Genomic DNA, 18,759 nt, shown 5'->3' with positions numbered 1-18,759 from the left:
AGGTTTTCTAATTTGTTGGCCATTGCATGTGATGCCCACATTCTATATTGCAGTGCCAATCTAAGTTTTCAGTGCTCCACTTCCAAACCAGTTTCCTGCTTAATATTTCTGGGAATCATGGGTAGTGGCTCAAATTCTTCAGTTCCTTTCACCTAAGTGCAAGATCTACTACTTATTAGGGGACCTGAGACCCTGGTCCAGCCACAGCTGTTCCAGACATTTAGAGAGTGAACCAACATATGGAAGACCTCTCTGCCTCTCTCCCCACCCACATTCTGTATGTTTCTCTGCCTTTTTAAAAATCATTTTAAAAGTTATTTACTTCTTTATTTGAAAGTCACAGTTACCGAGAGAGAGAGAGACAGAGAGAGATCTTCCATCATCTGGTTCACTCCCCTGGTGGCTCCAATGGCCAGTATTGGGCCAGGTTGAAACCAGGAGCTTCTTCTGAGTCACCCATGGGGGTGGCAGGAGCCCAAGTATTTGGGACATCTTCCACTCTTTATCAGACCATTAGCATGAAGCTAAATCAGAAGTGGAACAAGTGGGACTTGAACCGGTGCCTATATGGGATGCCAGTATAACAGATGGCAGCTTTGCATAGTGCAACACAACACCAGCCCTTTCTCTACCTTTCAAATAAACAAATCTTTAAAAAAGAAATGAAAATGTCCCTAAGATAGTAAAAGTCATCATGATTGAGCACTGAGGAATCTATTGAAATGATTACATTTTAAAAGATTTATTTATATATTTGAAAGGCAGTGTTAGAGTGAGAAAGGGAGAGACCAATCTTCCTTCTGGTTTGTTCTCCAAAATGGCTACAATGACTGGGGCTTGACCAGGCTGATCTCATAAGATAGAAGCTTCCTCAAGATATCACATGAGTTCAGGGCCCCAAGCATTTGGGCAAGCCTTTGCTGCTTTCCCAGACACATTAGCAGGGAGCTGGATAAGTTTGGAGCACCAATATCTGTGACATCCTCCTTGCAGTACAAGGATATAGAGCCCATCTGGCACAATTAATGTCCTATTTATGTGTGTGCCAAGTATAACAGCTTTCAACTCTCAAGGTTTGGACTAGATGGGTTCTGAGGAATTGTATTATAACAGATATTAATCCATAACTCTTGGTTTAAGCTTTTGTTAACAGATAATGGCTGTGACTACTTTGGGTCTCTGGATTGTCACCAGTGAAGGCCTCCAGATTAACAGGAACAAGATAACAGTCAGCAGAATGGTGTCCAGCTGAAGTTAAATGGTTTTTCTTTTTTATTGTTAGAATAGTGACCTCCTGCAGTACCCTGGCATCTGGACATAGACAGTAGACATTGGAAGCCATCCCCTTTGCCAAATGGAGTATGCCAAGTTTTGGGTCCATCATTTATTAAGGAGGCCTTAGTAGCCATTCTCACATTTTACTGTTATATATCGATGGCCAAAGTCCTATTAGACAACAAGGTTTGGAGCATCACAGGCTCAAGGTGTGTAGGTGAGTGTTTTTCCAGTATAGCACAGTTAATAGCCATTTAATTTAATTTTACTGGCACATAGCAAGGTTCCAAGAGAGGTTATTTCTTGCATCACAGCCCTTGAGAAGTAATGGATATCATAGATGATGCAAAGAATTTAGAAGGCATATGAGCTCCACAAGTGAAGAAGTCACTGAGAGCACTAATGATAGTGCTACATATTTAATTTGACTGATTTTAGCACTTTTCATTGGAAGCGGGGCCATATAAGCTGGGCTGATTTGTAGCATCCATGACAATTTTTTAAATGAGGCATGCATTGCACCAAAACCCAGGAAGGACTAAAAGGTATTAGCATTGTATGTTCTTCACAAGTGTGTCAAATAGTCTCATTCAGGGAGGAAGTCATCAATGTGATATATTCTGGTGCTCCTGATAATAGGTGGGTGCAGTTAAATTCTTTGCAAAAATTGTGTTTAATAGCAAAGTCAACGAGATGCTCATGTATACTCTAGTATACATGAAGTGTCTTTTCAAAGTGAAGGCAAACCAGACTGAGGAGCTGTTGGAAAAACTTTGAGCAAAACACATTTGCCACTTTTGTAATAGTTAAGACAGGTCATTTATCTATTAAGAGGCATCAGATATGTTAATATTAGGTATAATGTATGGTGGACATAATTGATGGCATATAGTATCAAGATGTTAGTAATCTACCATGAGATGTCATTTACTTTTTTCCAGATTCAACAGGTAAAATTGAGCTGGCAAATGGGAAAGAGCTGGAAAAATCACCTTTTTGTAATTAAGTCTAATGTAATAAATTTTAATGCATGAAGACATTGAGTTTCCTTTTATTATGTCATCTTAATTATTTTAGTTTGGGACCTGTGGATTGTTATTTTCCCTAGTTAAGTTGTAGCTTAAAATTTTTATTTTAATAATTACTTGCTGTGTTAGGCCATCTCTCCCACCTGTGGGATTTTTTTGAGTACATCTGACTATTGGTAATTTAGGTAATACTATAGTTTTTTTTTTTAATATTTAATGAATATAAATTTCCAAAGTACAGCTTATGGATTACAATGGCTTCCCCCCCCCCCATAACCTCCCTCCCACCCACAACCCTCCCCTTTCCCACTCCCTCTCCCCTTCCATTCACATCAAGAGTCATTTTCAATTCTCTTTATATACAGAAAATCAGTTGAGTATACATAAAGTAAAGATTTCAACAGTTTGCCCTCACATAGCAACACAAAGTGAAAAATACTGTTGGAGTACCAGTTATAGCATTAAATCATAGTGTACAGCACATTAAGGACAGAGATCCTACATGATTTTTTTTAAATTGATTAATTTTCTATGTAATTTCCAATTTAACACCAAGTTTTGTTTTTCCATTTTCAATTATCTTTATATACAGGAGATCGATTCAGTATATACTAAGAAAAAAATTTCATCGGTTTGCACCCACACAGAAATACAAAGTGTAAAAATACTGTTTCAGTACTAGCTATAGCATTACTTCACATTGGACAACCCATTAAGGACAGATCCCACATGGGACGTAAGTACACAGTGACTCTTGATGTTGATTTAACAATTTAACACTCTTGTTTACAGCGTCAGTAATCTCCCTAGGCTCTAGCCATGAGTTGCCAAGGCTATGGAAGCCTTTAGGATTCGGAGACTTCAATCTTATTTCGACAGGGTCATAGTCAAAGTGGAAGTTCTCTCCTCCCTTCTGAGAAAGGTACCTCCTACTTTGATGGCCCGTTCTTTCCACTGGGATCACACTCGCTGAGATCCTTCAATTAGGTCTTCTTTTTCTTTTTCTTTTTTTTTTTTCTCCCAGAATGTCTTGGCTTTCCATGCCTAAAATACTCTCATAGGCTCTTCAGCCAGATCCAATTGCCTCAAGGGCTGATTCTGAGGCCAGAGTGCTATTTAGGACATCTGGCATTCTATGAGTCTGCTGTGTCTCCCACTTCCCATGTTGAATCGTTCTCTCCCTTTCTGATTTTATCAGTTAGTATTAGCAGACATTAGTCTTTGTGTGATCCCTTTGACTCTTAGACCTATCAGTGTGATCAATTGTTAACTGAAACTAATCCCATGGACTAGCAAGATGGCATTGGTACATGCCACCTTGATGGGATTGTATTGGAATCCCCTGGCACGTTTCTAACTCCATCATTTGGGGCAAGTCTGATTGAGCATGTCCCCAATTGTACATCTCCTCCCTCTCTTTTTCTCATTCTTATATTTAACTGGGATCACTTTTCAGTTAAAATTTAAACACCTAAGAATAATTGTGTGTTAATTACAGAGTTCAACCACTAGTACTAGAACAATAAAATGCTAAAATGGACAAAGTATTACATTGTACAACAACAGTCAGCACAGGAGCTGATCAAATTACTGTTTCTCATAGTGTCCATTTCACTTCCACAGGTTTCCCCCTTGGTGCTCAGTTAGTTGTTGCAGATCAGGGAAAACAAATGATATTTGCCTCTTTGAGACTGGCTTACTTCACTCAGCATGATGTTTTCCAGATTCCTCCATCTTGTTGCAAATGACGGGGTTTCATTGTTTTTGACTGCTGTGTAGTATTCTATAGAGTACATGTCCCATAATTTCTTTATCCAGTTTACTGTTGATGGGCATTTGCACCGGATTCTGTTCCTGTTGCCCCTCTTCCAGGCCAGCTCTCTGCTGTGGCCAGGGAGTGCAGTGGAGAATGGCCCAAGTGCTTGGGCCCTGCACCCCATGGGAGACCAGGAGAAGCACCTGGCTCCTGCCATCGGATCAGCGCAGTGCACCAGCCGCAGCGCGCCAGCCGCGGCGGCCATTGGAGGGTGAACCAATGGCAAAGGAGGACCTTTCTCTCTGTCTCTATCTCTCACTGTCCACTCTGCCTGTCAAAAATATTAAAATTTTTTTTAAATTTAAAAATAATAAATAAATAATTTGATGGTGTCAGGTCATAGATTTAGATCTTGAATCCATGTTGAGTGGCTTTTTGTGTAAGCTAAAAGGTAGGGGTCTTGCTTCATGCTTCTGCACGTGGAAATCCAGTTTTCCCAGCACCATTTATTGAATAGACTGTCCTTATTCCAGGGATTGGTTTTAGATCCTTGATCAAATATAAGTTGCCTGTACATGTTTGGATTGATTTCTGGTGTTTCTATTCTGTTCCATTGGTCTATCTATCTGTTTCTGTACCAGTACCATGCTGTTTTGATTACAACTGCCCTGTAGTATGTCCTGAAATCTGGTATTGTGATGCCTCCAGCTTTGTTTTTATTGTACAAGATTGCTTTAGCTATTCGAGGTCTCCTGTGTCTGCATATGAATTTCAGCATCATTTTTTTCCAGATCTGAGAAGAATGCCTTTGGTATTTTGATTGGAATTGCATTGAATCTGTAAATTGCTTTTGGGAGAGTGGACATTTTGATGATGTTGATTCTTCCAATACATGAACATGGAAGATTCCTCCATTTTTTGGTATCCTCTTCTATTTCTTTCTTTAAGGTTTTGTAATTTTCATCGGGTAATATTATAGTTAAAATGAAATGTACCAAATAAATCCTTTTTTTCTTCTGATACATATTTTGGAACTTTTATAAAATGGTATTGAGTACCCGGTTTAAATTTGGGATCCCCTGGGTAAAACTTTTTGAGCAACATTACTGGTTACACCTATGAAACTCTGAATAAGTGCATCTAGAACCTGGAAAAGTTGATGTCTTATGCTGAAGAGACATAAGAATCAATGTCTCTTTATATTTTTTAATTATATAATTTAAAAATAAATTTTAGATGTCTAAAAGGATGAAATTATGTGCTTTTCAAAAATTTATACCTATATACAACTATAATTTATACATTTTACATTTTCCTTCTTTAGGTTTTTAAGAAGATTTATTAGGGCTGGCACTGTGGTGCCATCTTTGCTGCTATTTTCCCAGGTTCAATAGCAGGAACTGGATCAGGAGTGGAGAGATTGGGACACACACTGGCACAAATATGGGATGCCATTCCCATCTAGTAAAACTTGATCAGATAACACTGGTTGTTTCTATTAGTGACATTTCTATTAGTGATAAGTAGCTCAAGCTTGACCTCAAATTTAGTCCTTGTAGGATCTTGAATTAATTTCAGTCTGTGATCCTCACTCTCTTTATATCTTAGGGACTATATTTTTCATTACTGATTCAGTAAGATCAAATGTTAGAGCTCCTATTTCTAAGTGCTTGAAATTATAAATGGTGGTCATTACTCAGAAGGTGTATGTAGGGGTTGGTGCCGTGGCTCACTTGGTTAATCCTCCACCTGCAGCACCAGCATCTCATATGGGCACTGGGTTCTAGTCCCAGTTGCTCCTCTTCCAGTCCAGTTCTCTGCTGTGGTCCAGTAGGGCAGTGGAGGATGGCCCAAGTGTTTGGGCCCCTGCACCCACATGGGAGACCAGAAAGAAGCACCTGGCTCCTGGCATTGGATCGCCACAGTGCTGGTCATAGCGGCCATTTGGGGAGTGAACTAACAGAAGAAAGACCTTTCTCTCTGTCTCTCTCTCTCACTGTCTATAACTCTACCTGTCAAATAATAATAATAATAATAATAATAATAATAAAAAAGATATATTTAAAACCAGTGAGAGAAAATGCGTTGTAAAAGATCAATCAACAACAATTGAGTGTTGCGTGCTGCCTGCCCACTTTCTTCTCAGGTATCCACACAGAATTTACAACTGTAATTCCAAAATCATCAACTCCTGCTATCAGAAGTGTGTGGCTACCAGTATAGGGAGCAATAATTTTTAGAAAGGACAAGGGAATCCACTATTTCATGGTACTATTCTTGTTGATGCCTACAACTTCATTTTCTGTTTACATCGTATGATGCTAGTAACTAAGTAATAATTTTCTTCTGGGTCTGAGATGAAGTTATTTAAGATAGAAGTTCAAGGCTGAGGTCCCTCAATTTGTAGAATGAAGTCACTGAAAGGCAATTACTAGATCAGTGATGATATAGGCATTTGAATAGCACAATTCATACACTAAACATAGAAAAAATGACCAATAGCTGTGGACCAACAGTCAATGGCCCATGAGATCATCAGTCAAATCCTCTAGAGTTTTACTGTAATTTCACACCAATTCTCATTTAGACAAGAAGAGGAGTAAAAGCAGGAGCTCCAAGACACCCTAATATTTGTCTCTTTGCCTATTTTGTGACAGAAACTGGAACTTAAGTGCAGTTTATTTTTTTTTTAAATATAGCTTTGTTAAAAATATACAGATAACTGGATTGATGAATAGATGAATTTCAGGATGTTTTGGGTAAAGAATTACTATATAGTGCAGTTTTAAATATTCACAAAGATTTTACAAGGCATTCACCCTGTTTTCCAGCCATATTAATCCACCAAATTATTACTATTTTTCTGTGAAATATGATCCACAAATTGTTTTAGTAGGTAAGATCAAGCATAATTTTAAAGGATTAAAAATGATTTATTCAGGGATATTTTCTTCTTTAAACACTAAAGTTAAAAAGAGTCCTTGGAGGTTTTTTCCTAAGTATCTGTAGAAGTATTTGAGGTTTTAGAACCACAATTTAATTATGAGAATTGAAAAAATAATAATATATTTAATGACAATTTCCAAAAATTCTATTCACATTTTAATTTCTCCACTTATAGTATGTTTCTTTTCTTTCTTTTTCTTTTTAGCAGGCAGAGTTAGTGAGAGAGAGAGAGAGAGAGAGAGATAGGTCTTCCTTTTTCTGTTGGTTCACACGCCAAGTGGCCACCACGGATAGTGCGCTGCGCTGATCCAAAGCCAGGAGCCAGGTGCTTCCACCTGGTCTCCCATACGGGTGCAGGGCCCAAGGACCTGGGCCATCCTCCACTGCACTCCCAGTTCACAGCAGAGAACTAGACTGGAAGAGGAGCAACTGGGAAAGAATCCAGCACCCCGACTGGGACTAGAACCCAGGGTGCTGGTGCCACAGTTGGAGGATTAGCCAAGCGAGCCATGGTGCTGGCCAACTTATAGTAGCTTCATCAGGCCATGATGTCAACAGGGAAAGATCATGGAAAGTCTCCTTTGTTTTCCTTCTCAGCATATGCCATTGCAACCACTCCCACCATCTTTAGAGAATTTCTGGTCCTGAAGCTGTCCTCACATTGCTCAAGGACTGTGTGACTGGTTTCTATGTCTGTGAATGTTAGTGTGGGGGTAAAAGGAACTTTGGAGAGCAGGACAGGTCCCTGTCTCTTGATGGCACAGGTGCAGTTGTAGATTGGAGACATTATAATCTCTCATTCAGGTACACCATATAGACCTTGGCTGGTTCAGGATGGGATACCAGTGGTAGATACTCAGTTCCAAAGCCATAGAAGAAATGAATAATGTTGGATTTTCAAGGATTTTTTTTTTTTTGTCAGAAGATGAGGGGCTAGTGCTGTGGCTCAGTGGGTTAACGCCCTGGGCTGAAGTGCCAGCATCCCATATGGGCACCGGTTCTAATCCCAGCTGCTCCTCTTCTGATCCAGCTCTCTGCTGTGGCCTGGGAAAGCAGTAGAAGATAGCCCAAGCCCTTGGGCCCCTGCAACCATGTGGAAGACCTGGAAAAAGCTCCTGGCTCCTGGCTTCGGATCGGCACAGCTCCATTGTGGCCATCTGGGGAGTGAACCAGCAGATGGAAGACCTCTCTCTGTGTCTCTACCTCTCTCTGTAACTCTGCCTGTCAAATAAATAAAAATAAACAAACAAAAAAAAGTAAATGATGTATCTGACAGAAGACCATTTGGTCTCCAGGTATACAGAAATGGGTTCTAAAATTTCTATAGACAACTGGTCTCATACAAGATGGCTGTGGGATGGAGATGGGTATTCAGACCATTTGAGCTGAATTGTATATGAGCTGAATGTAGGTTGCACCTCTGTCACTGTTTACTGATCTTTAAGATGAGTATAGCAGTAATACTAGTGAAATGTCCTTACTGTGAGATGTGTGCAGGCTGACTTGCACTGTGTTGCAATTTATGGGGTTTTTGGTGTATCTTCTTTAAATGAAGTTTCTGGTTTCCTGCACTGTATAGCCTGCCCAGTGCTACTCACTTGAGGTTACAGAACTTATACAATACCTAGTTTCTGGGAACATGGATGTTTGGGTACTGGAGGACAGTCCCATTTCCTTTGGAAGTGAGAAGTTGTTATGGTATTTGAAGAAGGGAGCACAACAAATAGGAATCTTTTCCAACAGAATACAACTGAATGCTCTCTGAGATAACACCTTAAGGATCAGAGCAGAGACAAGCGTCATTAAAAAGTAAAGATCCTAGTTGCATGGTCCAAGCAATTATGGATCATACTGGCCAGAGTGAACAAGATATACTTGATATTACCTTACCTCATCCATTAGTTTTCAAGACTTGGTGGTAATAGAAGTACTGGACCAGCATTCAAAAGAGAGTTGTGAATGGATTAGAAAGACAGTGGACTTAAGGGTGCAGACTGGGGTTAGGGATAACCTCTTCTATCTGAGAGTCACTATCTGCATTGCTTCCTACCACATGCCCGTTACTTCATTCCAGTATCAGCATCTCTAGAAATGGAGATCTGTGAAACCTAGTCTGTCATATACTTGGTACATGGGCTATGCTGCTGCCCCCTTGTATTCTTTTTCTCTTTAACTTTTATTTAATAAATATAAATTTCTAAAAGTACAGCTTTTGGATGACAGTGGCTTTTTCCCCCCCATAACTTCCCTCCCATCTGCAACCCTCCCATCTCCCGCTCCCTCTCCCATTCCATTCACATCAAGATTCATTTTCAATTCTCTTTATATACAGAAGATCAATTTAGTATATATTAAGTAAAGATTTCAACAGTTTGCACCCACACAGAAACACAAAGTGGCTTCCATAGCCTTGGCAACTCATGACAAGAGCCTAGGGTGATTACTGATGCTATAAACAAGAGTGACAAATTGTTAAGTCAACAACAGGAATCACTGTGTACTTACTCCCCATGTAGAATTTCTCTCTGTAATGAGTTGTCTAATGTGAATCAATGCTATAACTAGTACTCAAACAGTATTTTCCACTGTCGGTTTCCTATTCACTCTCCTGACTGTTTCTTTTGTAGTACAGAAATTTCTCAATTTGATGCAATCCCAATAGTTAATTTTGGCTTTGATTGCCTGTGCCTCTGGGGTCTTCTCCAAGAAGTCTTTGCCAGTGCCGATATCTTTCAGGGTATCTCCAATGTTCTCTAATAATTTGATGGTGTCAGGTCATAGATTTAGATCTTTAATCCAAGTTGAGTTGATTTTTGTGTAAAGTTTAAGGTAGGGGCCTTGCTTCATGCTTCTGCATGTGGATGTCCAGTTTTCCCAGCACCATTTATTGAATAGACTGTCCTTACTCCAGGGATTGGTTTTAGATCCTTGATCAAATATAAGTTGCCTGTACATGTTTGGATTGATTTCTGGTGTTTCTATTCTGTTCCATTGGTCTATCTATCTGTTTCTGTACCAGTACCATGCTGTTTTGATTACAACTGCCCTGTAGTATGTCCTGAAATCTGGTATTGTGATGCCTCCAGCTTTGTTTTTGTTGTCCAAGATTGCTTTAGCTATTCGAGGTCTCCTGTGTCTGCATATAAATTTCAGCATCATTTTTTCCAGATCTGAGAAGAATGTCTTTGGTATTTTGATTAGTATCACATGCTTTTGGGAGAATGGACATTTTGATGATATTGATTCTTCCAATCCATGAGCATGGAAGATTTTTCCATTTTTTGGTATCCTCTTCTATTTCTGTCTTTAAGATTTTGTAATTCTTATCATAGAGATCTTTAATGTCCTTGGTTAAGTTTATTCCAAAGAATTTGGCTGTTTTTGTAGCTATTGTGAATGGGATTGATCTTAGCAGTTCTTGGCTACATATTATCTCTCTCTTTTTATTTTATTTTATTTTTTGACAGGCAGAGTTAGAGGGAGAGAGACAGAGAGAAAGGTCTTCCTTCCATTGGTTCACCCCCCAAATGGCCGCTATGGCCACCATGCTGTGCCGATCTAAAGCTAGGAGCCAGGTGCTTCCTCCTGGTCTCCCATGTGGGTGCAGGGCCCTAGTACTTGGGCCATCCTCCACTGCCTTCCCAGGCCACAGCTGAGAGCTGGACTGGAATAGGAGCAACTGGGACAGAACCAGTGCCACAACCAGGACTAGAACCTGGAGTAGCAGTGCTGCAGGCGGAGGATTAGCCTAGTGAGCCATGGCACCATCCTACATACTATCTCTTTAACAGGCAGGCCCCAGGGTATTTCAGAAGATAACTGTCACAAAAAGAATATCTGAGAAGGCAAATACTTTACAAATTGTCTATTTCTGGGGCTGGTTCTGTGGCATAGCTGGTAAAGCCACTGCCTGCAGTGCCAGCATCCCATATGGGTGTCAGTTCACGACTTGGCTCCTCCACTTCTGATCCAGCTCTTTTCTATGGACTGGGAAAAGAGTAGATGGCCCAAGTCCTTTGACCCCTGCTCCCTTGGAGACCTGGAAGAAGCTCCTGGCTCATATCTTTGGATCTACACAGCTCCAGCCATTGCAGCCATCTGGGAAGTGAACCTGCAGTTTGAAGACCTCTCTTTCTCCCTCCCTCTCTCTTTTTCTCTGCCTCTCCTTCTCTCTTTGTGTAACTCTTTCAAATAAATAAATCTTTAAACAAATTATCTATTTCTATCATATTTACTGGTATCTCATGGGGTAAGTCGAGTGAAATGGTGAAATTCAGGGTCTTTTTTTTTTTAAAGATTTATTCATTTTTTTGAAAGAGTTACCCACAGTGAGAGGGAGATGCAGAGAGAGAGAGAGAGAGATATCTTCCACCTGCTGGTTCACTCCCCGGTTGGCTGCAATGTCCAGAGTTGTGCCAATCCAAAGCCAGGATCTAGGAGCTTCTTCTGGGTCTCCCACATGGGTACAGGGGCCCAAGGACTTGGGCCATCTTCTACTGCTTTCCCAGGCCACAGCAGAAAGCTGGATCAGAAATTGAGCAGCTGGGAATCAATCCAGTGCCCATATGGGATGCCAGTCTGCAGGCGGCAGCTTTACCCGCTAGGCCACAGTGCCAGCCCCAATCCAGGGATTTGTGAAGGGATGAATACAGGGAAAGGGTCTATTTAGAATCATTACTGGTAAAGTGCACTGCATTAAATATACATTATGTGTATGTGTTAACTTTCTTTACTATAAACTTTAATAACAACATAATGTTTATCTCTGACAACCTCATTTATTTGAACACTCTTAACATTTCTTTTTACTTTTACACTATTGTTTTACAAAATTTGTAGATAATGCTTTGGTTAAACCAATGATAACTTCTGTTTAATCTCTGCCACTTAATATAGGTGGGTGCATTTTCCTATGTATTTCCATTTTTACAGGCTTATTCCTCCACTTTTGATCTAGCTCTTTGCTACGGCCTGGGAAAACAGTAGAAGATGGCCCAAGTCCTTTGGCCCCTGCTCCCTTGTGGGAGACCTGGAAGAAGCTGCTGGCTCATATCTTTGGATCTACACAGCTCCAGCCATTGCAGCCATCTGGGAAGTGAAAACATCAGTGAAGCTGATGTTTTCTTTGTTAATGTATTTATTGTTCTTTATTCATTCTATCACATTCTTTTTTTCCCACTGTTTAGTGCAGAAGGAAAGCAGAGGGTTTTTTTTTTTTTTTTTTTTTTTAAGATTTCATTTATTTATTGAAAGAGTTGCAGAGAAAGAGAGAACGTCTTCTATCTGCTGGCTCACCCTCCAAATTACTGCAAAGGCCAGAGCTGAGCTGATCCAAAGCCAAGACCCAAGAGGTTCTGGGTCTCCCATGCAGGTGCAGTGGCCCAAGGACTTGGACCATGTTCCACTGCTTTCTCAGGACATAGCAGAAAGCTAGATTGTATGTTGAGCAGGCAGGCCTTGAACCAGCACCCATATGGAATGCTGGCACTGCAGGCAGCAGCTTTACCCATTATGCCACAGTGTTGGCCTCCAGAGTTTTCTTTGAACTCCTGCCATTCACCTTCTCTCCCAGGTATGATTCTGGGTCCTCCACATGTTTCTAAGAGGAAAGAAAATTAATATATCACCTCTAAATGTTTTTTTAAAATTATTCCCCAGCATGTCAGTACTCATTTTAGGCGTTTAATGCTAGTTTATTTATTTATTTAGATTTTTTTTTTTATTTATTTGAAAGTCAGAGTTACAGAGAGGCAGAGGGAGAGAGAGAGAGAGAGTGTCTTCCATCTGCTGGTTCACTCCCCAGTTTGCCACAATGGCCGGAGTTTCACTGATCCAAAGCTAGAAGTGAAGAGCTTCTTCTGGGTCTCCCACATGGGTTCAGGGCCCCGAGGACTTAGGCCATCTTCTACTGAATTACCAGGCCATAGCAGAGAGCTGGATTGGAAGCGAAGCCCCCAGGACTTGAACTGGCACCAATATGGGATGCTAGCACTGAAGGCAGTAGCTTTACCTGCTATGCCACAGTGCCGGTCCCAGTATACTAGTTAATTAAAATGGAAAATATGGGGCCAGCTCTGTGGCTCAGTGGGTTAATGCCCTGGTCTAAAGCATTGGCATCCCATATGGGCACTGGTTTGAGACTGCTGCTCCACTTCTGCTCCAGCTCTCTACTATGGCCTGGGAAAGCAGTGCAAGATGGCCCAGGTCCTTGGGCCCATTCACCCATGTAGGAGACCCAGAAGAAGCTCCTGGTTCCTGGCTTCAGCTTGGTGCAGTTCCAGCTATTGCAGCCAATTGGGGACTGAACCAGCAGATGGAAGACCTCTCTCTCTCTGCCTCTCTTTTGTGTAATTCTTTCAAATAAATAAACAAATCTTTAAAAAATTAAAGAAAAATGAACATAAAATTTGTTCTCATGGAATATACAGAAGTGAATTATGAATTTGGCATGATTATGAAACATTTCTGTCATCTATAATAATGCAGTTTGGTCTCTTGTCTTTCTGTGTTGCTATAGCAAAATATATATTTGTTACATGAATTGAGTTTTTTTTTTTTTTTTTTTTTTGGACAGGCAGAGTGGATAGTGAGAGAGAGAGACAGAGAGAAAGGTCTTCCTTTTTGCTGTTGGTTCACCCTCCAATGGCCACTGCGGCCGGCGCATCTCGCTGATCCGAAGCCAGGAGCCAGGTGCTTCTCCTGGTCTCCCTTGCGGGTGCAGGGCCCAAGCACTTGGGCCATCCTCCACTGCCTTCCCGGGCCATAGCAGAGAGCTGGCCCGGAAGAGGGGCAACTGGGATAGAATCCGGCACCCCAACCGGGACTAGAACATGGTGTGCAGGTGCCGCAAGGTGGAGGATTCGCTTGTTAAGCCATGGCGCCGGCCTACATGAATTGAGTTGAAACTAAGCACAATATGCTACATTTTTGGGGTCATGTTGTCTGAAACAGTCTACACATAGATGATGTACTGAGCAGTGTTTTAGTGCTACCTATGAAGTAAACACTTAGCATTCTGCAAGAGGAAGAGTTACCTAGTGCTAAAACACGAATCAGTTAAGTTTGTTTTTGAATTGTTAGAGTAATGGAGTCCTTAATACCTTTCAGAAGCTGAATTGGATTCTGGAATAGGATAAGGAATGTGTGGAGAAAAGAATCTATTGGAGGCTCATTTATTTTTTAAGATTATTTATTTTAAAGGCAGACATACAGAGATTGGAAGAGAGAGGGAGACAAAAGGAGGTATCTTCTATCTACTGTTCATTTCCCAAATGGCCACAATGGCTGGGACTGGGCCAGGCCAAAGCCAGGAGCCTGGAACTCCATGGGTCTCCTGAAGGGTCCAAATACTCAGACCATTTTCACTGCTCTTTCAATCAGATTAGCAGGGAACTGGATTGGAAGTGGAGCAGCCAGAACTCAAATCCTCTGTTTACATGGGATGCCAGCATTGATGGTGGAGGCTTAGCCTGCTGGATCACAATTCTGGTGACTTTTGCAGGTTCTTAAATCTCTAAGCATTTTTCTCAGTGAGTCACAAATGCAGATTGTACTGCAGACATTCCCAGGTTCTCTTTTTGGGCAAATAATTCCATTGCTTTCACTTTAATTATGTATAATGTTATTTTAAATGTTTATCATTTGAATGTTTTGGGCAAGTATTTCCATTGCTTTCACTTTAATTAGGTATAATGTTACTTCAATTGTTTATCAGAATAATCATACACAAGGGCAAAAGCTAATTTGTATTCTTTGTCTTACCTGTATTTTCTCTCTTACTTAAAAATATTTATTAGCTTGATAGAGAAAAAAGTTGATGGACTGAGAGATAGAGAGCTTTGACACATTAATTCACTTCCTAGATAACCATACCAAACAGAGTTGGGGCAGGACTGAAGCCAGGATTGAGGAATGAAATCTAGGCCTCCTTCATTGGTGACATCACCACTGCTTCCCCAGGTCTGCATTATCTGGGAGCTAAAAACTAGAGCTGGCATTGGAAATCAAACATAGACACTGTGAGGTGGCATCATAAACACTAAGCTAAATGTCAGCCCTGTCTTTTAATGTATTTTTTCTCTGACATATTGGAAATGATATGCATGGTGTTTTCCTAGAAATTATTTTCTGTTCATTCCCATCATAGTTTCACTGATGGTTTCTTGCCTTTTTTTCTCAATGCTTCTACATACTGCTCCTTAACATTGCCCATTCAAGAGTCAATATTGCGCCTCTTTTAGCCTGCTGTGCAATTCCCCTTGACAGATATGGCCTTTGTGATTTGAACCTCCTGTTTCCCTCCAGCTTGGGCATTTCTCACAGCCTGTAGATCATGGGTTTGACTGTTGAATGCTTTGTGTGGCTTTCTAAACACTCAACAAGTCTAATGTGAAACCATATCCTTCCTTTTTTCCTTCATATCCACACAACTGTCAGTGTTTATTTTGTGACAGAGTTAACATGTTGACTGGAAGTGTAATATCATAGGTGATGATAGCATTTGAAGACCTTGCTGTGTACTTTACGTGGGAGGAATGGCAGAAAATGAACAATGCTCAGAAAATCCTGTACAGAGATGTGATGCTGGAGACCTACAGCAGCCTGTTCTCCTTGGGTGAGTGACACCCCTCACATGCCCAGCGATAACGTTTTATTGCTATTTGACAAATAAGGGAACACTTTATAATGTTTAATGTTGGGCAGGTATAGAATTTGAGTCCATGAATAATCTGAATATCTACCATCTAACCAAAGATTCAAATTGGAACATTTGTTGCATAGCTCCTGAACCAAGCTGTAGTCCTTTAAATAACCCAAGATAGTGATTTCACAAAGTCTTACTTTGTTTCCATTAATAGGGCACTGCATTACCAAACCTGATTTGATCTTTCAGTTGGAGCAAGGAGCAGAGCCATGGATGGTGGAAGAATGCCTGAATCAGAGCCTTTCAGGTCGGTTTGCACATAAGGGACAGGGAGGCCAAGGCAGAAAGTGTGCACATGTTGACTGGTGTTCTTTTGATGCGTTTTTCTAAAGCTTACTCCTGATGACAGCAGGTTTTGTACACCACAGGCATTTAGAGATACCAGTATCTTTCTAACTTTTGTTCTTAATGAAGATGTTCTTTGATTAAAAAAAAATCCAGTCATTTTCTGATGTTACTAAGGCTTTTATCTAGGTTTGATACATTCCTCCAATTCTAACTTGTCCATCTCTACACTTTCATACCTTTTCCTTCATGCACTTATTAGTTCCTTCAGTGCTTGTTAATTAGGTAACATACAGAAACTTATTTTTTTTAAGATTAATCTTTATGTTTTTTAAAATATTTATTTATTTAATTGAAAGAAGAGAGAAGAAAGAGAGGCAGAGAGAGAAAGAGAGAGAGGTCTTCCATCCACTGGTTCACTTCCCAATTGGCTGTCATGGCTGGAGCTGCACTGATCTGAAGCCAGGAGCCAGGAGCTTCTTCCAGGTCTCCCACATGGGTGCAGGGGTCCAAGTACATTTAATGAATATAAATGAATATAAATTTCCAAAGTACAACTTATGGATTATAATGGCTTCCCCCCCATAACTTCCCTCCCACCCACAACCCTCCCCTTTCCCGCTCCCTCTCCCTTTCCATTCACATCAAGATTCATTTTCAATTCTCTTTATATACTGAAGATCAATTTAGTGTATATTAAGTAAAGATTTCAACAGTTTGCACCCACACAGAAACACAAAGTGAAACAAACTGTTTGAGTACTAGTTATAGCACTAAATCACAATGTATAGCACATTAAGGACAGAGATCCCACATGAGGAGCAAGTGTACAGTGACTCCTGTTGTTGACTCAACAAATTGACACTCTAGTTTATGGTGCCAGTAACCACCCTAGGCTCCTGTCATGAGTTGCCAAGGCCATGGAAGCCTTCCAAGTTTGCAGACTCTGATCATATTTAGACAAGGTCCTAGTCAAAGTGGAAGTTTTCTCCTCCCTTCAGAGAAAGGCACCTCCCTTTTTTTTTTTTTTTAAGGGAAAGGGTTTATTGGGGAACACCCAACAGACTGGAAAGCTGATTCCAGCCAAGACTGGGAGAAAAGTCACTCATCTTTTGTAGGCAGAGGGGTTTATCTGTAGAGAAATTTTGAACAATTATACAGCATTAAGTGGGGAAGAGGACCATCAGTACACACAGGTTGGGAGTAGAGCTATTGGTGGTAGAGTAGAGGTTGTGATTACAAAGATATGAGGCCCAAGTGCGCTAGATAGGGTCTAGAACAAAGGACAGAGTCATTATTAGAGGAGCTAAGAAAGGTGCTGTCTAAGCTACAATTAAGTTTTCTGATTGAGAGGCAAATAGAACCTGATAGAAGGGGCTTGATAATAATCTGGTGGGCTTTAGGCCTTGTAAGTTAAGAGGCCCAGACCTATCTATCCCTTCACATGGGGTACATCCTAAGGGAGGTGTGAACCTCCTTGTGGAAGGCACTCTGTTGACTTTCATTACTTGGCTGGCCTGGGAGGAGAGCTGGCCAGGAAAAGGCAGGTGGCACCTCTAACAAGAAATTTATAGTTCTGCCTACAATGTTGCTGACCCTACTTGGCCGTCCTCTCACCTGCGGTGGTCATTTTGGAAGCTGGGCTAAGTGAAGGGCTTTTCAGCTTAGAGCCAATAAGATCTGTGGCTCTGACCTGGGCATCCTTCGACTCCAGGGCAGGTCCATTTCCAGTGATCCAACTCTTGGCAGAGCTGCCAGGGCTCTTCACAAGCTGACTTCTGCTGAAGCCCAGGCTTACCACATTGAAAGCCACTGCAGTGGACTGGCCTGTTGGGTCTCCTTGAGGGCAGATCACTGCACAGAACAGCCATTAATAGGCCTGCCACCCATTGCTTCTGATGCCTAGCTTTCTTTTCCTCCTGGTTTTTGTTAAAGCAGACCAGAGGATTCAAGTCAAGGGAGTGCCCGTGTCCCATCTCTAATCTTCGGTGGCCTGAACTACAAGTCTATAGCCACAGGCATGTTCTGTAGTAGTTTTTCTAAGGTAGACAATGCCCATGAGGAAAATTATATTCTCACTTTAAAACTTTCTTTCCCTTTGGTCTGAAAGAGAGGTTTTTTCTACTTACTGTTTACTTCACTGATGGCGAAGTAAATCTAGCTATGAGATTATAATTTAAGCTCTTATTTTGGCTATGCTATTACAGAAAAATGTTAGCCATCTCTTTTATAAGGTCTAAAGATTAAATTGTGCATCCTACAGATTGCTTCATAATAGAATTAGTTTCCTACCTTGAAGAGAATAGAGAAATGAAAGAACAAGTTGGGCTTAGAATAGAGAAATGAGGGAGCAAGTCCTAGATCGCTTGCTGACAATAGCAATATTACATGAATACTTAGCAAACAGTTTCAACCATTAGATAACAACTTAAGAAAACATTTACCAGAAGGTCCAATGCCTTCTATAAATTTTAAGAATCATGTATTTGGAAACACCTCTTAAATATCTAACATGGTGTAGTTTGTTTAACCAGTAAACTTAAGCACAACCATCTAAAATGTTTTTAGTTTCTTTCTACCAACAAGTGTAAAACATATGATGCAGAGATTCAGGTCACATGAATTAAAACGTATCTTTGATTAATTTTACCAGCTTAAATTTATGGACAATCTTATCTATAAGCCAATTAAAATAAAACTCTTAGTTAAATTTTCCCATGTGGACATACAATATGTACACATATATAACCTAACATTATAGACCA

General features: G+C 40.6%; 1 protein-coding gene and 1 long non-coding RNA gene across 2 annotated transcripts in view; both read left to right on the top strand.

Moving 5' to 3' along the window:
• Positions 1-18,759, top strand: part of LOC133763577 (zinc finger protein 260-like) — a 52,062-nt gene that overhangs the window by 21,262 nt on the left and 12,041 nt on the right. The window contains 2 exon segments of the mRNA XM_062197379.1: positions 15,493-15,619; positions 15,864-15,956. Of these exon segments, the coding sequence (XP_062053363.1) occupies positions 15,496-15,619; positions 15,864-15,956 (217 nt within the window). The 5' untranslated portion in view covers positions 15,493-15,495.
• On the top strand, positions 2,902-9,132 carry LOC133763578 (uncharacterized). The gene is made up of 3 exons (XR_009866426.1): positions 2,902-3,039; positions 4,851-4,980; positions 8,036-9,132. It is a non-coding gene; the product is annotated as an uncharacterized LOC133763578 (long non-coding RNA).

This window comes from Lepus europaeus, chromosome 7 (genome assembly GCF_033115175.1).
Source record: "Lepus europaeus isolate LE1 chromosome 7, mLepTim1.pri, whole genome shotgun sequence".
In the NCBI taxonomy this organism is placed as follows: domain Eukaryota; kingdom Metazoa; phylum Chordata; class Mammalia; order Lagomorpha; family Leporidae; genus Lepus; species Lepus europaeus.
The sequence above is the reverse complement of the archived record's forward strand: the minus strand, read 5'-3'. Positions and strand labels throughout refer to the sequence as shown.